The sequence below is a fragment of the Asterias rubens genome, chromosome 3 (genome assembly GCF_902459465.1).
Source record: "Asterias rubens chromosome 3, eAstRub1.3, whole genome shotgun sequence".
Lineage (NCBI taxonomy): Eukaryota > Metazoa > Echinodermata > Asteroidea > Forcipulatida > Asteriidae > Asterias > Asterias rubens.
Genome location: NC_047064.1, coordinates 6065916 through 6090047, shown reverse-complemented (window position 1 = coordinate 6090047; position 24132 = coordinate 6065916). Strand labels below are relative to the sequence as shown.

The window sequence follows — 24132 nt, the reverse complement described above, 5'->3', positions numbered from 1 at the left end:
CAATGGAAATTTACCCGGTATGTCTGCTGCCACCTAGCGTTGGAAAGTCTCCTATTGATGTTGACAGGAGAGCTATATCATCGGCAAAGTCCAGATCATGGAGAGGGATCTCTGGGTCTCTGGCTACATTAAAGTATGATTAAAACAATCAAACGGTGTACTTTGCCATTTAAAATGGTCACATTTCCATACCATCATAGAGTAACCGACCGACTAGTCATGCCTCAGTTAGTCTCAACTTCCACACTAGTCACGACTAATTTTTCATTGCCAAGATGCATCAGGCATTATGTTTGTCGCAGGTGCAATATAGTAAAATTCACGCGATTGTTTCACTTATGTCTGATTGTGTGTCATAAGTAAATTATGTTGTCTTGAATAGTTGTTTACAACACAATTGGTTCACCAAACAGGAAGATGTTATTATTGACAAATGGTAGTTGCGATTCAACTAAGCAATCAATAGTTGCGACTATGACACTAGTCCCCAAGGTCTAGTAACTGACTGACGCGAGACAATCTTTATGAAATATTTTCCCTTGATATGCGACAGACTAGAAATAGGCACAGTTTATTTATTTTTCCAATATTTTTATTTGGTCCATAAATTAATTTATTAAACAAGTGAAAGCTAAACATTTTTATCACAAAACAACAAATAATACTTTTGAAACAATTCACAAAATTGATAACCATGTACAGACAGTGAGATAAATCGGTTTCAAATTCTCTTACAAACAAATACTATCTGAAGTAACTATATTCTTCACACCATGCAACGCTTCAAACACCATTTTAATTACCATCAGGCACAGGAGTACTTCCTAGTATATGTATCAAACTGGTTTATAAATGTTGTCTAACTGTGAGAATAAATAATTGGAGATTTAAAATGAGAGAAGTGTGTCAGCATGACCGTAGCAGGGTTCGTGGAATATGAACTCTCAACCAGTTACTGCAGGATCGCCGTAAGATCACAATATAATAGTGACAGCGCCCTTTGTGACCTGGGCCAAATTCATAAAGCCGTTAAGCAGAAAAAAACTCCTTGACAAATTTCTATGTCTGAGCAAAAATTTAGTGCCGCACCAACCACAACAATGCAAACTTAAGTAATTTTGCTGAGCAAGTTGTTTAGTGCTTACACAGGGCCCTGATAGTCTACATGTGCAGTAAGTTGGGTAGAGTTTATAATTCAATGTACATTCACAAGGCTGCTGTGATCATCAGGACGACATTCCCCCTTGAACTTTGACCACAAAATGCGAGGTTGGGGAAAATCACAATTCATTGGATTAACGAGTGTCCAAAAAAACATTGATTCCATCTGTTCAAAAATGTCCTTTTGATGTATTTTGTAAAGTGACCGTTGCAAAATTGATTGCTGATCTAAAATACACAATGTGTTTCGTACGTATGCTCATTGTAATATTATTGCTTCAAATTTTCTGACTTTAAAAAACCCCTGACTGTATTTTTTATATATAGTGTTTTATTAAAGTTTACAAATGTCTTTTCCAATTGAAAATGATTCTGTACAATCGTAGATGATCTAAAGTAGCTTCATAAAAATAACCATCACTTTGCTCAATTGTGTGATGTTATTTAAGTGCACTGAAAGATCAAACGGTCTTAAGATTTGATTTTGAGACATAAATAATAAAAAATATTGTTTAATGTTGCTGAGCAGAATTTTTGAAATTGGGCCCTTGTCAGTGAGTTTATTAGATTCTTAGCGTTTGAGATACACAGGGAGACCGTATACAACGGGCGATGCTCCTATCAGGTACTGTAGTTTACACGCTTTTCTTGCCTCACTCATGTAGTCCAATAAGCTCCTCTGTCTGTCGGTGCTTTGATCACCGGCCAGCCACGACCTCAAAAGATGCTCCAGGAAACGATCAATGTCACGATCGGTGACGTCCCACAGATTGGCGACGAGGCATGGACTGTAAAGAAAACAAAGAAAATGACATTTGTAAAGTGGTATGTCTTGGCAGACGATTTGGCGAACCCTGCTGGGCATGAAATGGTCAGATTTCATCTCAAATGAAAAGCTGGCTGAGCTGATTTAAAGAAAATAAATTTGTAAAGTGGTATGATGTGGCCGAGCGGTCTAGTTGATTGGATAAGAACACCGAACTCAAGTTCTGGTGCTTTTGATCAGCTTCCGAGTGTGGGTTCGAGTCCCAGTCCTGATACTTGACCATCGTTGGTCCCGTGTTTACGAGAACCGAGAATTATGAATTTCACTTTATATGAATGTTGAAAAAGAAAAATTTCACGCTTGATTTTTTTCAAAAAATAAAATAAAATTTATAAATATAAAATTCTTTGATTTACCATTCTGCAACAAGGTAGTTGAGAACCATTCCACTGGCCTCCTGGGCACCAGTGACATGGAGTCGACCGCTGCTGCAGCCAATCAGGAGGCTCGTTGCTCGGCAGTTCAGTCGTTGAATGTCGTCTCCCGTCAGGAACTCCCGTCCATTACCATGGCCGCAGAAACTATCGGATCGATAAGAAAATCGATGTAATATCAAATGCATCCTGTATAGGCATGGGCGACTAGCGAAGTTTACTACTTGACTAGTCGCTCCTCAAATAGTTTTTTAATCCCCCTAGATGCATTGCGGCATATCAGTTGTCGAAGGCGCAATATAGGATTACGATTGTGTCACTGATGTCTGATTGTGTTTTGTAAGGAAATTATGTTTTCATGAATTGTCCTGAGCGACACAATATTTTCACCAAGCAGGTAGTTGCGACTATTTTTGTAGTAGTCGTGGCGGCCTAATTAATCAATAGACTTGTCGCCCAGGCTTATTACTGTAATGAAAGGGCGAATACGTTTTTAGATTTACAGGCAAGCTGAACCAATTTCCACAGGAGTAAATACTCACACAAACAGTTGGTGGTCCGTCAGAGCTGACTTGTACTCATCTTTAGTAGGTGGCCGAGCCACAACACCCTTCCAGTTATTTTCTCTGTTGAGGGAAACAATAACAAGTTGACAAACCGAACTCACAAAACCATGCCCCCCCCCCTCCCCCCAAATCGAAACAAGCACCAAAGAAAAGGTCACCTTGTGGTCCCATACCCAAGCCACTATGCTTTTTAATGTTAGATTTGGGTGAGAGTAGGGTGTCATGTTCCGAGTGGTTTAGAACATCAAATTCAAGTTCTGGGGTCGATTTCACAAAGAGTTAGGACTGGTCCTAACTTAGGACCAGTCCTAAGAGATATCAAAAACGTACAGCTAGTCCTAAGTTAGGACTAGTAACTCGTCCTAACTCGAGATAAGACTAGTCCTAACTCTTTGTGAATTCCACCCCTGGTGGTTAAGTCATGTTCAGTGCAGATTTGAATCCCTGTCATGACACTTGAGTTGATTTTGTGTATGAAAAAGCCTGTGGAGGGCCATAATTGCCCAGGGCAGTATACTCCCCAGGGAGCTGAGCAAGATTACAGGAATGCTTGTTGTAAAAGAGTTGATTATTAGTAGGAACTACAAGAAGAAAACAAAAACACAAAGAAGGAAACGTCCCACTAGTTATGAAAATAAATAAGAAGAGCTTACTTCTCAAACCACTTCTGGAAGGTCTTCTGGGTGTTTGCAAGATCGTTGGAGGGATTCAGGACAAAGAAGGCATCGGTTGGGTCTAGGCGGTTGGCGGCGGTCGCATCAGGGGACCTGAGAAGTTGAGCCAGGATGAAATACAGGCTCGGCATCCGACACACGGCCCCGTCTCTCAGGATGGGTATACTCTCCCACGGTAACTGCTGGATTTGCTGTCGAGGAAGAAAATATTATTTAAACATTTGTTTTTGTCTGGTAACATTTTGTTACCTTTCCATCGCCTTGTGGGGGAGTTGATCTGCAATTGTTTTGCGCTTTATAATTTGGTCTTTATTATTCTAATTATTATTATTATACTTATTTGTACGGCTGTGCCACGCGTCTGGAATTCTCTACCACTTTATCTTTATAAATCTCTTCCCAAAACTTATCGAAATATGCCACAGGTTTTCAAGGATTAATTTTTTTGTGTCTGTTTTTCTTTCATTTTGTTTTTTTTTGGGTTCAAGTCTTTGTTATTATTATTAATAATAATGACGTCGTGTACAGCACCGGTATCCACAAAAGTGCTCATGGCACTTGCTCTAAAAGTAAGTTTCTCTGTGGATCTCTTCCAGTGGTGCACAGTATGGGTCTCAGAATCCATCACTGCAATAACCAATCTTTCTGAAAGTTTGTGTATACTCAGCGCCTTGAGTACCTTGTTTGGTAGATACGTGCGCTATATAAGACTTTGATATTATTATTATTATGATTATGTAAGAAAGGTGGACAGGGGGAGCTGCATAATACAAAAACATTCTCCATTGAAATACAGTTTGCGGTAACACCATGTGTATATCTACTTGCTGTGTAGAATAGGTTCTTTTGAGAACTTGTCTCGCTATATATTATACAAACGCGGAGTAGATTTTCGCAATTCAGGAGACCTCTCAGTTCTAAAAAGAAATGTTATGCTTATTAACTACTACCTGGGCGGGAGGTTGGAACACGGGCAGCACTACTACTGTTGTGCTTAGTTGATTGAGGGGACATTTTTTGTTGTTGACTTCATCAACTTCATTTTCGCAAAAATAAGTTCTTATCCACGTACCTTATCAAGAATCAGAATAATTGGTTCCCTGCTGGTGGCTGGTGGCCAATCTCGTATCAGCTGCCTGAAAGATGACACCAGGCTTACGTGTTGGTCTGAGCCTGTTGCGGCACCACTCAAACTGCTGAGGGCGCTATATAACTGCAGTTTGCTGAGGTGATTGGATGACTCTAAGACACACTGTTGGACAGAAGTACATGGTTTTGTTTTTAGATTGTAGATTCTATGTTTACATGGAAAACATTGGACAAAATAATGTCACTTCAGTCCCAAAAAATTTCTTTGATCTCATTGTTTGAGCAAAAGTTGGTCGAATATTGTGGCTTTTTGCAGCCGCTCTGGACATTTTGACACAAGCAGCTTGCAGCTGTTTTGTCTCTTATTGGTTTACTTTTAAGGGATGAAACCAACCTGGCATAATTGGCGATCCACCTGTTTCTTGCACATAGTCTCAATCAGCGCCTTGAGTTTCTCAGCGGTTTGGGTGAGGCGCTGTCTGTCCTCTGGGTTGGTCCTTGCACCGAGTGCCAAACCCTTCCACTGTCCCAACAGAGTCTCTTCCATCGCTTCAGTCAGAGTCTGAAAGGAAACAAAACACTCACTCAGTACACAACTGCATCATGTCGTACCGCGGAAGTGTTGGGCAGAGCGAGTAAGAGCAACGCATTCAAACTCTGGTGTTTCTGATCAGCAGAGTCTTGGTTCGAATTCCAGTCGTGTCACCTGTGTCCTTAAAAAAGCAGGACATTTAACCATTGCTTCGACCTTCCACAGCACCTTGTAAACCTTTACACGGTGCTATTTAAAGAAATAGGTCTCATACAAGCTCCACAATAACTTACAGGAAAATGAGAGCATCACTGAGTGACACATGTGAACACTATATAGGAAGCCGCTATTAATAATATATATTTGGTTTGCGGTAACACAAAATGTATACATGTAGGCCTATCTCTTTGCCAGGTAGAGTTTGCTTTATATGTCTTGCTATATATTCTACTACTGCGGAGCAGATTTGTTGGATTTTTTGGGAGACTTCTCAGTTCTGAAAAGAACTGTCCTGCTTTTTAACTACATGTTCTACCTGGGCATAAGGTAGAAAATCTTCTTATAATTGATTGGAAAATTGACTCCTACCTGAGTTCGTTCATCTAGCTGCTGCCTGCAGGTCCACCAAGCTTTCTTATCCGTCTCTTTGACGCTAGACTTGCTCTCGGACAGAATGTTTGTAAACTCTTCCACGAGACCTGCTGCTGATCCTAAGCCAGTTGAAGGCTGTAACAATAATATAACTGTTAAAATAATTAGCCCAGCTGTATTGTTTTGAATGTAAATAGCCAGATGCTGAGAATCTTGGCCGAGGGTGAATCGTGCTGGTGACCTCTCTCCCTCTTGTGTTTTTTATCGACTCTTTGAAAAGCTAATAATCTTTTCACCAATTCAAACACTGACCCCCAACGATGCCTGAACACCAAGTGTCTGTTCTCACAAAGACTAAATCGCTAGATTATGTTTATTATTGTGGGATAAACTGCGGTTTGAGATTTACCATGCTATGGTTGACGATCAACGGTTTACATCCTCTGCTTAAACGACACATGAGTAAACTGTCTGAGTCGTTGAGGGTACCAGCGGGAGAAATGCTCGAGGAGACACCGGACATCATACACACCGTCCATCCTGGAACACACATAGAAAACATATAACCAGTTCATATAGTCAATTTTAACAATACCCTAGCGCACGAAATACTCAAATTTGTGTTGCTATTCGTTTTACAATTTGATAACAATTTCACAGGGAAAAGCGTCAGAAACATACAGTATTTTAGAAACATAGATACTCTGTTAACATGGAAAATATTGGAAAAATCAAATCATCAGGTCATGACCTTTACTTTGACCTTTTCGGGTTGAGTGGAAGTTTCTAGGTCAGGTTGGCTCAGTGGTTTCTGTCCATGCCTTTCACCTCTGTGGACTCCAGTTCGATTCCCGGACCGAAGCTTTGCATGGGGATTGGTTTTTTCAGTCCCTACCTGACTGCATTGGTGTTCCCCATAGTGGTTTTTCCTCCCACGTCTAAAACTGAAATTTCTTCACTGTTTTCTCTACAAAAGTTGGTGTGATGTTTCCATTAGGTTGTGTGGCTCACAATATAATTCAGATTCATATACAGGTCCGATTTAACAGTCATTCACAGATAAACAGTATAAAACCGTTTCCGACAGCTATGGTCTCTAAAAAAAAAACATAACCAAAACAACAACAAACCTAACAAAAACAAAACAATATTTACCTTCTGGTAGTACATTCTGTAGTTGCTGCACAACATCTAGGCTTTCTCCTTGAGTGGAAGGGTTCCTGTTGAAGGAGAACAACCCTTGTTCCTCAGTGAGATGTCGTAGACCCGCCTTCTCTTTACATCCATCCTTGCTGTCTCCGTCAAGCGTTATCGTCGCCATGGCATCTGGGAGACTCTGGATGTTGTCCGAATCAAGCTTCTTCTTCTGTTTCCTGAAAAAATCGGCCAAGAATTTCAAAACTTGGTATAAATATTGTACTTACTCATGTTCAATATTACTTTTTTCCTGGCTGGGGGTAACTAGTAGGTATGGACTTTTTTCCCTGGCTGGGGGTGACTGGAAAGTTTGTGCTGTGGTTGAGTGGTTAAGAGCACTCAAGCTTTGATGCTCCTGATCAGCAGAGTGTGGATTTGAGTCCAGGGCATGACATTTGTGTCCTGAAGCAAGACAACCATTTATTGCTTTGTCATTCGGATGGGATATAAAGAAGTTGGTCCCATGTGTTGTGTAATGCTTGTTTAAGAACCCGGGGACCTTTTTGTTTTTAAGAGAAGGGGTGTGCCCCAGTGTTTTCTGGTATGGTTGGCTGCAGATTGCAACTGTGTTTAATCATCTTTTTAAATTTTGAGTACCCTGTATTTTCCCCTGTAATTTGACCCTTTTAAAAAATTTTCTTAAAGAATAAACCGTAAATGAATGAATGTAAAAAAAGACGAAGGATTTACCTGATTTTTTTGGTCAGGCTGGAGAGCTTCTGGTGACGTAACGTGACCGCGCACGCTTCGCTCAGGTAGTACGTCGCCCTCTCTGGGTGTCTGTCACTAAGGCACATGGCCAGGAGCTGACACACACGGCGATACAGCAGGGTGGGGGCCAGGTGACAAATGCTAGAATGAATCTGCTCCAGAGCGGAGATCACCGACTCAAAATTGCTACCTGTATGTAAAAAGATTTCAAATAAAAAACATTTGGTTGAGTGTAACCAAATGATACCATCAGGTATCTCACTACAAAGCCCCCGCTTCTAGATGAAACCTCCATACTTAAATAAAATTTCTGCCTTGTAAAGTTGCTTTTTTGGGGGTTACTTCTCTAATATCAATGTTTTGACTATGTACAATTTGGAAATTTTCATGATTGGAAATAAATGTGAGTTTCATTTGAATTGAACTGAAACAACACCAATATCCCTAATACAATTTGTTTTATAAAAACGATGTGGTCAGTTATTAACAGACTGGTTATAAATGCAAACAGTTATCAAAGTCGAGAAGATGAACATTAAGATGAGACTGACCTGATTGCATTGAGCTAGACTCACTAGAACCCCTTCTAGCCGATGCAGTTTTCCTCAGCATCTTTCCCGTACCTGTCTTAGCATCGATGGGTAAAACATTCGCTCCTCTCAGCACTTCTACCTCCTCGACGGCACCCTTCCTGGTTGCCCTCTTCCTAGAGGCAGCGGGTTTCCGAGCAGTTTTCCTACGGACGTTGATAGCGGTCGAAGGCTCATCTGAATCAGAGCCTCCCCCTGCTCTTGGGATTTCAATCTCATCAAGGTCCTCAAGGATGAAGGAATTTGTTATTCCCGTTACAGGAGAGGAAGTTTGCTCAGTCCTCTTGGACGGTGTGTTCATCTCAAAATTTAAATTCAAACTACCGTGGTTATTGCTTCCAATGGTCGGCAGGCTTACATTAGGAGAGTCGAGTTCTAGATGGGGAAGTTGTAAATCAGGCAGGATATCACAAGTGACCTGGGTCATGACCTCTGACCTCAGGGTCTCCACATTTGGTTTTCTTCCCCGTTTTGGTCGTGCGGACACAACAACCTTGGGCTCCAGTAGCTCGGTGTTTACTGGAGTCTTTCGCACCTTTCTTGTCTTTACCGTGCTGTCCACGCTCACTTCTGTTGCTTTTCGAGACTTTCTAACCGATTTTGATGCATCCACTTTTTCTATGAAGCGGTCAACGTTCTCCAAGAACTCAGAATCTTTATCAAGTTGCACTTTGCTTGCTGATTTCTTGGTTGTCGTTCTTTTTGTCTTTGTGGCAGTCTTTGGTGCGATGGTTTCAACTTCCTTATCAAATACCTCATCAATATCTGAATCAAGATCTATGGTTTGAATTGCAACCTTTCTTCTAGTGGACTTGGATTTTGCGCTAGATTTTGCTCTTGTTCCTGCTTTCTTGGTCTTCAGAGGACTAGGTCCATCAAAGTCAAAAACGGCCAGTGAGGCTGTATCAGCTTGAGGTGTCACGATATCGTTCCAGATAATTTTATTAACAGGTTTTTTCTTTCTAACGCTGAACATCAAGGCTCCTTTCTTGGTATTTAGCGAAACGGTTTTTGGTGTCTCTTTCACAGCTCCCCTTCTAACATCCGCGGAGCAGTTCTCCACCGTTGAAGTGGTCTTGTCCGAGTTGTCACTGTCGCTCATGTCACAGAAGATGCCTAGCTCGGACACCTTCTCCGACAGTTTACGTGACACTTCGGGTCTCTGCATTCTGTCGGCAAAGACAGAGTCTTGAAACTGTGTCTGCGGTTTACTGCTCGACTTTCCGAGGCCGAGTCCTTCAAACTGGAAGGCCAGATCTTCCTCTTGAGTTTGACTCTCTCTCAGGTTTTTTGTTTTTGATTGCACTTCCCAATGTGAGCCGAGGAGATCTTTCGTCGTTGTCTCTGTCCTTTCCGCTTCATGCTCTAATGAGATTAATATGTCAAGGTATTGCAGCCAGGACCTTTGGATGCTGGCATGGTTTGCTAAATCAAGGGCTTTTTTTATGAATCCCTCTGCCTGGGCTAGACTGCCACCTAGTAAACTCAACACTGTCAGACTAATATGAGCTTCTATAATCAGTTCCGTGTGGATGTTGCAGGTTAAATCAGCATCCACCTTGCGATTGTCCTTCCTCTTTCCTTTCTTTTTGGTTGCGGATTCACAGCTTTGTATGTGAGAGCAGCTCTTGCTCAGCAGCGATGGAATTTTCTTTGTCGCCCAAGCACCATGGTCCAACACTGCCTGGTGGTAGTTCATGGCCTGAGTGGAGTCGCCTTGGAGCTCAAGGTGCTGGGCTCTACGTAGAAACAGCCTCATGCTCTGCGCGTGGAGGGACAGGTCTAGGCATGAGACACAGAAGCAGTCGAGTCCATGGCCGAGGTAGGCAGGTAGCTTGATGGTCTGAGGTCTGAGCGATGGGGAGGACGTGGTGTCGGTTAGGAGGGCATTTCTCGAGGAGGAGCACTCGCTAGAGATGGAGATTCTCTTGGTATGGATGAAATCATCATCGTCGTCGTCATCTTCTTGAGTGACGCTGGCGCCGTCTTGACATCCAGGCCTAGATCCCTCGTTAGAGACATGGAGAGTCACGTGGACCTTGGACAGAGTCCCTTGGCAGTCGTTCTCCTGACCACATTGTGCGTACAGGTTGGAGAGTTGCAGCAAGAAGGCTACACACCGTCTAGGTAGCATGAATTTGTCAGCGAGTAGCAAGCCTTCCTTGAGGTAGCTCTTGGCTTCTCGGATACAGCCCTGATCGAGGTAGAGACTGCTGACTTCATAGAGGGACTGTAGCACCATGGTCATCACTGTCCACTGGTCGAACTCTATGTCATTACAACCTGGCCATTAAAAGGAAAGCATTTGTTAGAAGCCAACAGCAGCCTTTGATAGTATAAAGCATTTGGAGAAACATTTCACTTCAAAGAAATGTGGTTATGTTACAAAATATCAGCTTTTATGCCACAAACTTTGATACTGAGATAACGCTTCTAAGATTGTGTATTCCTATTCTGCTCAGTTTATTTACAAAATTTGAATCACCAAGAGTCAAGGCGAGTTTTTGCGATTCAAATTTCTGTGGTGTCCGCATGTGAATGCAGCAGTCAGAGGTGCGGTTGGTACCGCATCACTTTGCTAAACAGGATGGATTTGATGTTCTTGATGCAAATACTGTTACAGTTTTTTTGCTGTTTTCTCAACAAGTAGACACTGTAGTCAGCTGAAACTTTTATCGTTCTTGTTATTTTGCCTATAAACCAGCATTAACTCGACAGAAACCATTCTACGACCCCACCTGTAAGTACACTTCTTGATAAATTAGGTGAAATTACCAGATTCAGCGGCAGAAACATGTTTGAATCCATCGCAGTGAAGGTTCTGCTCATTGCTGTAGATCCCCTCCCCTAGCATCAACCTGCCCACCCCCATCTGAAGTCTCATTGCCTCAGCCCTCAACTCCAGGGGTGAAAGGTCATCAGGGATCAGGTCACGCTGTATCGCTGCGTCCTGGGTGCGTTGGGAGTTGGGCAAGAGGAGATAGAGGGACTGAAGGTGTTTGGTGGAGGCGTTGCGGAGGTACGTCTGACGGGAGCGGCGTTTGTTGCTCTGGAGCTGGAGGAGTTTTCCAAGAAGACTTTCAAATTCTCTGATCTGTTAGGAAGAAAAGAAAATGTGACGGGAGTGAAGTTAATCTATGTGGGTGGGTCTTACCAAGAAGACCTTCAAATGCTGGAATCTGTTAGAAAAACAAAATGTGACAAGAGTGAAGTCTATAATAATAATAATAATATTTAGCACTTAAAACTGGCGTTTCTAAGCGCATGAACCTTACACTATACAAAGATATGAGTCTTCAATAGAGATTTGAATGAGTCAGTAGAGGTAGCTCGAGGAATATTGAGAGGGAAATTGTACAAGTACTGTACGTGGATCATTTGCAAGTTTATATTGTGAGTAGTATGCAAAATGCATTGGAACTTTGAAATCAAGTGTTTCGTCTCCTTAAGTTGCACTCATGCCTAGATTCTTAAAAGCCTTACCTTGCGGGAACCGAGTAAGACGTAACACTCGGTGATCATTAGTGCCACTGCCACTCCATTCGAGTCCTCCCCATCGACCTTGGACTCTCTCATCAGGTCATGGGCCTTTGAGAGGAGGCTCTCTGCCTCAGCCACCGCACCAATGTGGCACACGGCCTGCGTCATCTGACAGTAGGCTAGGATGGCGTCGTCCATGGAGGAGTTTGTGATGGCAAGACGAATGAGGAGACTGAGGGCTTGAATTTGCTGGATAGGCTGGGTGTTAGTATCGGATAAAAGAGGTCAAGGAATTATTGGAATGAAGATTCCTGTAAGCACGGGAAGTGTTTGGTAATTTTGAAAGAACATTATTCTCACTTGGTGTATCCCAACATATGCATAAAATAACACATCTGTGAAAATTTGGGCTCAGTTGGTCATTGAAGTTGCAAACAAATAATTTGGAAAAAGCCACCCTTGTTGCACAAAATGGTGTGCTTTCAGATGCCTGACAAAGGGTATCAGAGCTACTGTGCAGCAGCTACTTTGTTGTAAATAGTTTTGGCAGGTGTGCAAGTGCTACTGTGCAGCAGCTGCATTGTTGTAAATAGTTTTGGCAGGTACTAGGTGTGCAAGTGCTACTGTGCAGCAGCTGCATTGTTGTAAATAGTTTTGGCAGGTACTAGGTGTGCAAGTGCTTCTGTGCAGCAACAACTTATTATACAAGTACAAAGGCATTACTAGGGCCTGTTTCTTTTGTGTTGTGGACCCTAGTGGGTGTGTTAGGTATGTCACTGGTGGGCTTGAGCAGGCAGAATACTGGTGTTATAGTTTAACATGTTTGGAAGGGGTTGTGGGTTATTGTTAGGCGCTTGGTGCTTTAATACGTGGCATGGTGTGCTCTGGGAGTCTCTGGAATTCTTTAGGGATTTCAGTGAAGGGGGGGGGGGGGTTGGTAATTTTTGTACAAAAAGAGAAGAGTGTGTTAGAGAATGGGGAACATTAGGGGGGCCCTCTATAATATATCAGGCGTGTCTCTGGAATTCTTTAGGGATTTCAGTGAAGGGGGGGGGGGGGTTGGTAATTTTTGTACAAAAAGAGAAGAGTGTGTTAGAGAATGGGGAACATTAGGGGGGCCCTCTATAATATATCAGGCGTGTCTCTGGAATTCTTTAGGGAATTTTACTGAAAGGGGGGGGGGGGTTCCTTTTGTATAAAAAGAGGAGAGTGTGTTAGAAAATGGGGAACATTAGGGGGGGGGGCCCTCTATAATATATCAGGCATGTCTCTGGAATTCTTTAGGGGATTTTAGTGAAGGGGGGGGGGGTACTTTTGTACAAAAAGAGAAGAGTGTGTTAGAGAATGGGAACATTAGAGGGGGCTGGAACCTCCTATAATATACCAGGCATGTCTCTGAAATTCTTTAGGGGATTTTAGTGAAGGGGGGGGGGTACTTTTGTACAAAAAGAGAAGAGTGTGTTAGAGAATGGGAACATTAGGGGGGGGCTGGAACCTCCTATAATATATCAGGCATGTCTCTGGAATTCTTTAGGGTTTTTTAGTGAAGGGGGGGTGTTACTTTTGTATAAAAAGACAGGAGTGTGTTAGAGAATGGGTACATTGGCGGGGGGGGGGGGGGGGGCTGGAACCTCCTATAATATATCAGGCATGTCTCTGGAATTTTTTTAGAGGATTTTAGTGAAGGGGGAGGGGGTGCTTTTGTATACAAAAAAGAGTGTGTCAGAGTATGGGAACATTTGGGGGGGGGGGGCTGGACCAGGGCTCCCTCTATAGCACATATGGCATGGCATGGTACTTTGGTACAGTTAGTGACAGTTTGAGCTTGTGTGTGGACATGCAATGCAAGTTGTGGAGAGAGAGAGAGTGTGCATGTATAATCCTGCCAACGCCCATGCAAACAGCACACATGGTTTAATCTGGTGATGCCACGGTGATGCAGAGGCTTTGAGAAGAGTGGCCACCTCCATGCACACACACAGACACAGCAAATTGTAAGTTAATTTACAAACCCTTCAATTATAAAGAATATCCGGTGAATTTTATTTAATGTTGAATGAGAATTTAGGCAGTTCCCAAGTGAGTTTAGTTGGTGAAGAGATCAACCAAAAGCAGATATAATTCCGTGTACTTTTTTCTAATAACAGATTGATCAGAGTGTTGTTGGGTTGCAAGATGGTAATTTCTCCCCCTGTAGAATAAATTGCCATCCTCAAAAAAAATTCTGAATTTTGTTAAGGATTCCCTTTTTTGAATCGACTTGGGTGTTTTTTCCCCCAACTGAAAGCACTACGACAGTGGCAATTTTGATGTACAGAAACAAAACTTGCCACTGTCAGAGTGCTTTTCACGTAGTGCGACACAATTGGTTCACAAAACAGGTTTAGTCGAGACTATTTTTGTAGTAGTCGTGGCGGCACGATTAATCGAGTTGTTGAAAAGGAGTAGTAGCGACTCGACTAAGCAGTCAATAGTCGACTACGACACTGGTTGCCCAGGGGTGGATTTCACAAAGTTAGTTCTAACTTAGGACTAGTCCTAGGCTAAGAGATAGGACCAGTCCTAAGTTAGGATGAGTTACTGGTCCTAACTTAGGACCAGTCCTATCTCTTAGCAATGCCTAGGACTAGTCCTAAGTTAGGACTACCTTTGTAAAATCCACCCCAGGCCTACTGTAAACACTCTTACCCTATCAGCAAGGTGACACAGTGACGCAGCCACCTTAAGACAGTAACAAGTAGACACTGGGTCATTGAACATGGACGTGTTGCATCTGTCCACCATCAGATCGCTCCAGATATCTAGGGCTCTGTCCAGGGGCTCGGTGGCCAAGTACTCGGCCGATAGGGTGTAGGATATAGTGGTGGGATCGTTGGCAGATTGTCCGCTGTGTTTCTTGCTGGTGGTGGTGGGGTCGGTGGCTTCGGGTACCGACTCGGGTACCGGTTTGGAGTCGATGAGCTGAGTAGCGATGTAGGTTGCCTGAAAATAATGGAATTCATTTTAGACTTGCTTGACTTGAATTTTGATTTGGCTGCAATCAAATACATAATTTGATGAAAATAGCACTGTTTTCTATAATCTATTTAATTTTTTTCAATAAAAATATTTTCTGATCAATTTTAACATGTTGGAATTGGAGATGCGGTGTCCAGGCCTGCGGTCCAGTATAGAATTTGGGCCCTGAATTTGAAAATTTATCACAAGTTGACAGGTTGATTTAGGGTTAAACAAAGACAAATTTACTAGAGTTGGATTTGAACCAAAGATTAAGCATCAAACTGTGGGCGCTCTACAAACGGAGCTATCTAGTTCTGTTGTGGCAATATCACAAGTTGGTTATCACAAGTTGAATGGTCATAATAACAGGTTGAGTGGTCATAACAAGTTAAATGGTTTAATGTTGAATAGTCATCACAAGTTGAATAGTTATCAAGGAAAAATGTGTATTCTATGTACCTGATTGGCCTCACTGTCGCAGATGTAGAGCCAGAAATACGCAGTAGCAAGCAAGTCGAACACCACCAGGTAGTCCTTGCTGGTGTCTTGCTGCTGCTCTTGCTGCTGCAGGAAGTCTTGGGCAAGGTCCTCAAGAAGCTGGATCGCTTCTTTACAACAGTCCACTGGAGAGCTGGAAGCAGACAACAAAATACTTAGAGAGAGTTTGGTTCAGGGTTTGCCCATAACTTTTGTTTTAGTGACTAGACGGCAGGACCAGTTATGTTGTCATTTCACTAGCCCTGTGGCTTTTCCCAAATAACTAGGGTTGTTTTTCAAATATGAACTAGCCACCTGAACAACTCGGAATGTATTTGGACTGGCCTTCATGTGTTTAATAACTGACATCAGGTCAGCGGAACACTGTTAAGGGAGAACGATGAGGTTGTATTGCCTGAGAATAGAACCTGTGAATGATTTTTGTATTTTTTTTAACAAACATAAGGGACAGTGTAAAATTTGTTTGCAGTATTACCATGTGTATATGTCTACTTGCTGGGTATATTATGTTCTTATGAGAACTTGTCTTGCCTTTTGTTCTACTGCCGCGGAGTAGATTTTCAAAACTGAGACTTCTTAGTTCTGAAAAGAACTACCCTGCTTATTAACTACTACCTGGGCGGAAGGTAGGAAATCAGCCAGGACTAATATTTTCGCTTAGTGGATCGAGGGGACTTCTCGTTATTAACTTCAGCAAGTGGTTTCAGCATTTCAAAGGGACTATTTCTTAGCTTTGATTATGATGTGAATGTATGAAGTGATGAGATTTGCATTACCAGTCTGTTTCCAGAGAACCGTCTCTGAGTAGTTGGGCCTGTTCAATGTGAGCGTGGGCTCTGTGTAGTCGCATCTTATCATCGCCATACAGCCCCAGGAGGTCACACACCACGGCATACTGCTCTACAGTCGACTCATACCTGAGTGTCAATAAAACAAGACAATAGATGTAGTGTTAATGGCTTATTATTACTTGTATCCCTTAAAGGTGATCCCTCTGCTGCCACTACTCATTTTGTATCAGAATCTTTAGTGTGATTGCTGTATACACGGCAGTTTGTATGGTCGTATGGCTTCTTACTGGCACCCCTGAACAAAGATATTGACAAAATAGGGAGATCCCCCAACAGAGGTAGTTGGTTCAAGTCAAGCTGTGGTCAATTTGTGTTTGTTCAACCCAAAGTTATTTAAAACTGTACACACTGTCAGTTTCCCTTGTAGCTTATTACTTGGTGCATTTAGGATGACACAAAATACAATTTTGTAAGAGTAAATTTGTTTTACAGTATAACTGTGCAGTGAACATATTTTTTGTATTTGAACAGGAATTAAGAAAAATATCTCCTTAATTTTGCCTTATTAAGTATGCTTTATTACTCGACACAATTGAAAGATACTTAAAGATATTTTTTACACAGTGAGGGACTTTTATTAGTCAATTAAAAAAAACTTAAAGGAACACTTTGCCTTGGATCGGACGAGTTGGTCTATAAAAAGCGTTTGAAACTGTGTGTTATGGAATGCATATGGTTAGAAAGATATTTTAAAAGTAAAATATAATGATCCACACAAGTTTCACTCAAAATTGCACAATTTTCATTTTACGTCGCAAACTAACACGGTCGGCCATTTATGGGAGTCAACAATTTGACTCCCATATGGCCGACCATGTTAGTCGACGAGGTAAAAGGAAAACCGTGCAATTTAGAGGCATGTTTGTGTGGATCATTGTATTCTACTTTTACAACATCTTTCTAACCATATCGATTTTATAACAAACGGTTACAGAACGCTTTTCAAAGACCAACTCGACCGATCCAAGGCATTGTGTTCCTTTAAAGGCAGTGGACACTATTGGTAATTGTCAAAGACTAGCCTTCACAGTTGGTGTATCTCAACATAAGCATAAAATAACAAACCTGTGAAAATTTGAGCTCAATCGGTCATCGAACTTGCGAGATAATAATGAAAGAAAAAAACACCCTTGACACACGAAGTTGTGTGCGTTTAGATGGTTGATTTCGAGACCTCAAGTTCTAAACCTGAGGTCTCGAAATCGAATTCGTGGAAAATTACGTCTTTCTCTAAAACTATGGCACTTCTGAGGGAGCTGTTTCTCATAATAATTTATACCATCAACCTCTCCCCATTACTCGTCACCAAGTAAGGTTTTTATGCCCAAAATTATTTTGAGTAATTACCAATAGTGTCCACTGCCTTTAAGACCATCGGACTTTTCAGGTCCCGAGTATACTGGTCCAGAGGCTACTGGTCCAGAGGCTAGAATCACTGGCCTCTGGTCCAGTGTGAATTTCGAGCTCCGATAAATATTTCATATCATTTACCACTGACTCACAATGAGAATGGCCGATGACAAACGAGTTATCAAATATGAACGTAATCATGAGTGTTTCATTGATGAATTAATGATCAGTTACAGCCAGTCACTTATCAATCAATTATTTGCTGGATTTCCTAATAATGAATTATTCGGCAGGAAACGGTTTTGCCTCTCTCGGCTATCGCTAGGTGTGACATCAACAAGAGACAATGTTGTTGTAAAAAATTAATGGGAAAGTGGATGAAATAGTGGCTTCATTTTCTTAGTAAACACCTTATTGGAAAATATTTGTAATAAATTAAGTTACCACTTTTTGTGAAGGACGTTATGTCGGATATGACTTATAATCAGATACAAACAGGTTAACCGTAAAAAAACCCATTGAAATCTAGTTTCCAATGATTAAACGAAGAGCTATAATAAAACCTCAAATGAAAAACCGACAGTAGTGAAAAAGAAGAAATTTAATGATCCAAGCATAGAAATTGGCACAATCGAGAATGAAAACTTACTACAGACCCCTTTCACAACATCTTGTGATATATCTAACTGTATGCAATTTAGGTTAACCACCTAAAAACATGAGTAATTTGAAAGGTATTGCGTCAAAAAAGGTGCATTTATACAACATGTACTAAGTGCCCCGGAAGCAGCCTGCAAGCTTATGAATGCAGAGCAGCTTTTAGTTAGCCAATCAGCGTTGATTGTCAGTATTTCCCTTCCCGGGTTTAGTGATGAGAGGTATCGATACGGTGCACTGCCCGTAGTAGCGAGGCTGGATAGGTCGCCTCACAGTCGAGTGCGCATGAGGAAACAACAATTTTTATAATAATACCTCTGTGATTTGTAGATGCTGAGTTCCAGCTCTAGGAGTTTTGAAACAAGACTTGTGCCCTCGTCGGGAATGGCGACCTCTATTGCTTGGATAACATCAAGCACCGTCCTGTAAAGAATGAAAATAGAGGGTCTTGAAAAACAAAAATAACATTTTTGTAATATTATCCCTCCCGAGTCCGGAAACGTGATAAGCGCTTTGAATGCCGTGGCAAAGGTGCTCACGCCTGTATGCTTGATTTTTGAAAAAGCAAGGGCACCAAGGCATTTTCTCCTAGGTTATGGGGCACCCTATGAGGGAATTGTGAATTTCTACTGAAGCATTTCAAGGGCACCGAGGCAATGACCAGGGACAACGGAGGCAGTTGCCTTCATTGCCTCCGTGAACTATCAGGCCTGGCTTATGAATGACTGATTATATAAGCCTGTGCCATTGATATGATTGATTTTTGTCATCCATTGATAATTTAGAGGGCATAGACACAGATGAAGATGAAGTGCAGTGCTCTCCTGATGAATCATCTTGTCACCTCTATCCCAACCCTAGACTCTCCTAACCTTGTTCTCAATTCATCATCCCCAGTAGACTTCACTGCTTCCCTCTTGGCCTTCACAAATATTTCCACGATGGTGGTCCACTGGTCCGCCAGGTGACTTGCGTGTTCCCAGAGGTAGCCGACCGCCGTCTGCATAGCCTCCTGATGCTGACCTGCCTTGCGCTGGCAGTCCACAAGGAGTTCATACTTGCTGAAGAGCTGGACCTGTTCAGTAGATAGTGAAAGTTAATGTAGTCTATAAAATTGTGTGAATAAGAAGATTCTGGTCGTGTGAAATCCTGGTCTGGTAATCATTTTGAGCTACAAGTCTTGTGAAATTTTACCAACATTATTTACCAACATTCATTTTCATATTTTTGCAGCGATGTCAGTTTGTGTTTAATGTCCATTGTGTGGTTACCCCCTACACAGTCCGTAAGGATATAGGCATGGGTATCATCCACTAGGAGCCTGGCTGGCAGAGCAGAATGCACTACCTTCCCAACTTTTTACAGAGCAATTACAGTTTAAGTGCCTTTGCTCAAGGGCACAAGTGTCATGACTGAGTATTGAACCTGCACTCTGCTGCTTACAATACCAGAGCTTGGGTCCGGTGGACTAGACCGCTCGGTCACGACACGCCATTTCTCATGAGCAAAGTGATCCCCAGTTATACCGAACACCACTAATGCCAAGAAAAGAGCAAGAAAGGCAGCGAAGTCCACTGCGGTTTGACAAAATCCGGGCTGAGATATTCCTTCAAATAGGATAACAATATACCTTTGTGATTTTGTCCTTGTCAATGACTTCCTTAGTGACACACCACCTCTGAAGCTGCTGGCATGCCAAGGTCAACAGTGGGACCCCCTCAGTATACCACTGTTTCTTGTAGCACATGAGGCCAAAGTTGTATGCATTGGTGCCTAGGAAAAAAACATAGAAAAAGGGAAACACTTTAATAAAAAGTATTAGTGATCATTTGCTTTTAGAGAGACCAATGAACAGTTTTATGAGGTTAAACAATGAATTTGAATCTGCAAAGCTATACAATGTAAAAACGATTAAAAATAATTTTCAGGTATGACACTTCAGTTTACTTCATGAACGAAAATGCCTCTATGTCCCTGGTCAGTGGTGATTGCCTTAATGCCCTCTGAAATGTCCAAAAACAAGTTAAAAATGTCCATCATTAGAGGTACCATTTATTAAAGAAAAGCTGCTTTGTAATAAATGGAGTAGGCCTATCAGGCCTGAATTTGAGGTTTTGCATGGTGCGAAAAAGAATATCAAAGTACTGACAAACGTATGAGACTTGAAGCAGTGCATGGTGAGGTATAAAATGAATATTTGGTTTGCAGTAACACCATGAATATATCAACTTGTTGGGTAGATAATGTTCTTTTGAAAACTTGTCTTACTTATATTCTACTAACACGGAGTAGATTTTTGAGACTTCTCTACCGCGAAAAAGATTACTGACATATTTTCATGGACTTACCTAACCATCTGTGTTCATTGGTTGACACAGCTCCTCCTGCCCCACCAGACACTTCCTCAATGATGCCCAATGTCCGCTGGCATATACTCAAAGCATCCCCTGCCATCCTCCCTGCATCCTCAATAACGATGTCTTCCTTGCAGTGCTTCATCCGATGCAGCAAGATGACAGACATGAGATTGAGAGATGCCAGCTGCCTGTTGACTGCCTTCTGGAGCAGCAGCCTCTGCTGTTTTCCCTTACTAGCCGATTCCGCGTCACCGGGGTTCCTGTGCATGTGCTCTCTTTGTAGCTGGAGCAAGTCGATCAGGAGACTGACGGCAGCTTCTATGGCTGGGATCAGCTCATCAGGTACCATGGTCGCAGAGGGTGAGGTTGGAGCTTCCTGGCGTTGATTAGTGAGATACTCAAACCGCTTCTTTAAGAACTCAAATGCTTCGATCAGACACTGCAAGGCCGCTTGGTTTGGATCACCCTTCTCGATAGCCTTAGATGTGCATATGACGGCATCAAGGATTTGCTTTTTTATTAAGTTTAAGTCGACGGCTTTTTGTGATTTGGCTTTCTTTGTCGGCTTTGAAATGTCATTTGATGATGATTTAACACTCACATGCAGAGTGGCTGTGATAATGCTCACTGCAGCACTGTAAAGTGTCTCACTGCTCTTGCTGCACTTGTTCCTAACCACCTTCTGCAGTTTTTCATATTGAATGAAGGCCTCTTCAGGTGTTCCTAGACGACTACAGCACCATGCCAATTGTAGACAAAGCTCAAACATAGGAGACAAGACCTCGGACAACTCCACATTCTCTTCCTTCTTTGCTTTACCGCAACCTTCTTGTAAGGCATCTAGAACAGTTTTAAGGAACTGCAATATTTGACTGTTCTCCTCGATGGAGTTGCTACTGACCCGATTAAACTCTACCATAGCCCTGTGAGCTCTCTCAACCACCCAGGACACCTCGTAACTTGTCAGCATCAAGAAGGTCAAGGCCTGCAGTCGGACGTCCAGCACGACCATGTGTTTCTTGGTGCCCGGCTTGGAGGAGTGTTCCAGGTCCACACAGGCTTTCCAGAGCTGGTTGAAGGCCTGCTTACACACCGTGTCAAACTCATTGTCAACGCCTTTCCCATCAGTGATGAAGTCTTGTTGGCACAGACTGAGATGCTCATGTAGGTTCCTGGCAAACACCATGGCATCAGCCATGAATCCTTTGCTCATACCCTGTACCATCATGTGAAACAGAAGCTTCTCCAGTGACAGGGATACCGTTGTTGTGTGTTTCTTTGCCCTGTTGATGCACTCATAACTCTTGTTGGCAATATGGATGATGTGACTAATAGTACTGTGACCTGTCTTGAGTACTGTCATCTGCTGAACACAAGCTCGAAGCACTTTCAACGCGTACAGTCCATATTTGGAGGCCAGTTCTTGCGAAGTGTTAGTTTTGTGTCGCATAAAGGGAGCCATGTAAATCTGGAAGGAAAAAAACAAACAAAGTAGAAACAATAAGTTTAGACAAGTTGCTGGCTGATATTGGAACGTACAATTTTTGTTTACAAAAATGTACCTCCTCTCACAAACAAACAACAAGTGTTTCACTGGCTTTCAATTCAAAATCCTTTGGTAGGCTTTGAAGGCCCAAAGTGGCAAACAATAAGTCAGAACGTAATGTTTTGAAATAAATCTCATGCTCAAATGAGATTGAGGCCAGCCGCTTCACTTTTATCTTCACATTGTACCACTATCATTGATGATGATAGCCATCTACATACCTCTAAATCTCTTACAAGGTCACCAACATTAGTGCCATCTTTTAAACTCTGCAGAATCCTCTCGCCTTCCATGATGTGATCAACAGTTTGTAAGATACTTGGTAAAAAAGAGCCCAGGTAATCAAAGATGTCAGGTTACATTTTGCAGTTGTGTCAACAGCCTGAGGAAAACAGAAGGGACACAATTCAAAATAAACATTTAGTGGCAGTGATTGATATGTTAGGCCTATCACAATCAAATATCATAAAGTCATGTCCTTCGTTAGTTGTGATAATCGTAACTCTGTCGTCGGGAGGAGAGTAACGATTATCACAACTTGTCCTTTGCTGTGAGTCCAAAGTTATTTTCTCAGGATGGTACACTTGAAAGGTCAAAGGTTATTAAACTATCAAAATAAGAATCAACAACCCCAAACCAAGCCCTTAATTATTGCGCTATAGACCCTCTTTAGTTTCTGTATTTTATCAAATGCTCTTCATTGTGTTTTTGATGAAAAACATGAAATGATGAAGCAAAACCGAAATATGTGATTTGTGACTTTTTCAGTAGTGAGACTGAGATGCTGTCATACATACTTATCATACTTCATAATTCAAATAAATAGTCTTTCAGTTTTCACAGATCATTAGGTAATTAAAAAAAATATCCTTATCCTGCCAATATTAGTAAGTATTTAATTTATCTAAAATTAATTGAGATCCTTTTCTTTCTTTTTTTTAAATTAAAAATTAGGGCCAAAAATCAAAACAAAAGGAGTGAAAAAAATGTGGCAGGGACGATACAGCAATCTTTCCAATTTCTTATCCTATCCCCCTGTCTCATTCTGTAGAGTCAGTGGGTGGGACTGTGAGTGTGAGTGGGACTGCTGGTTGTAAATGTAATTAATAAATTAAACTTTAATTAAGTTAACAATAAATGTCATGATAAAATAGTAAGGTAATATAAATAACACTAAACTAAACTAAACAGTAATGACACAGTCTACAGTTTATTTCAGATCTCCACCACTTCATAATTAAATAATTTATCATAACATAACCAGATAACTCTAGCTAGTGTGTCCATACATGACTATAAAAATAATATAACTTTTGTATCGATCGTTCATCACATAACATAATCCAAATATGATAATCATATTCATTCATGAAAATTATTTCATGACATTTGACGGTCATGACGGTTGATACGGAACGATCTGATCTGGAATTGCCACCCAAAAAGCCAAATGTCAAATAAGTAATGGATAAATCAGTGATAATAAAAGAACAATATTTCCGTATTATTTATCAACAAGCACAAATAATGTTGTATTGTTGATCCAAACCATTAAATTTAGTTCTTACCACACAAACGCATCACCAAACATTCAGCTTCAGACGACGATTAGATTTATATCAGACAAACATTTTGGTTGAGTGAGCTTTAAAATGGCCGCCAGAAAATTCCTCAGCGCTGTAAATAAGACAGAAAGTACGATTGGTCAAAGTTGAAATTCAACTAGATATAAGCCAATGAGGATTCCTGTACTATGATCTCTGATCTAGTGCGAACTTGTACGGCGCAAATGAATTTGAGTCGGGCTACAAAATCAAAACTCGTTCTTCATACGTACACGAAGTCAGTTGACCATACAAACTGCAGGGACGGAGGCTAGCCGCATGTTGGGCCTCCTCTTGCATTTTTTTCTTCAAAAAGTAGAATTCATGCAGTACAGGGAGGTAATGTAAATTTGAGGGTGGGGCTTTTGCAGAAATAAAATAAGGGAATCAATAGACCTTATGCATTGACGTCATCCAGCCACCATCTTTGAGGTCAAACGGTGACGAAACGATCAAAACGCACATAGATTGGCCAATG

At 41.6% G+C, this 24132-nt stretch overlaps 1 protein-coding gene across 1 annotated transcript; it reads right to left on the bottom strand.

Annotated features, from left to right (window-relative positions):
* Positions 1 to 148: 148 nt before the first annotated feature.
* Positions 149 to 23659, bottom strand: LOC117287780 (separin-like). The gene is made up of 22 exons (XM_033768300.1): positions 23619 to 23659; positions 22272 to 22432; positions 20496 to 21972; positions 19778 to 19920; positions 19020 to 19222; positions 18463 to 18570; positions 16066 to 16206; positions 15251 to 15422; positions 14480 to 14773; positions 11795 to 12049; positions 11087 to 11405; positions 8273 to 10594; positions 7701 to 7911; positions 6969 to 7186; positions 6223 to 6353; positions 5811 to 5948; positions 5085 to 5252; positions 4674 to 4853; positions 3581 to 3792; positions 2904 to 2987; positions 2344 to 2508; positions 149 to 1949 (listed from the first exon to the last, which is right to left on the bottom strand). The coding sequence occupies exons 2-22, from the start codon at positions 22341 to 22343 to the stop codon at positions 1733 to 1735; spliced, it is 7230 nt and encodes a 2409-aa protein (XP_033624191.1). The 5' UTR covers positions 22344 to 22432; positions 23619 to 23659; the 3' UTR covers positions 149 to 1732.
* Positions 23660 to 24132: the final 473 nt, after the last annotated feature.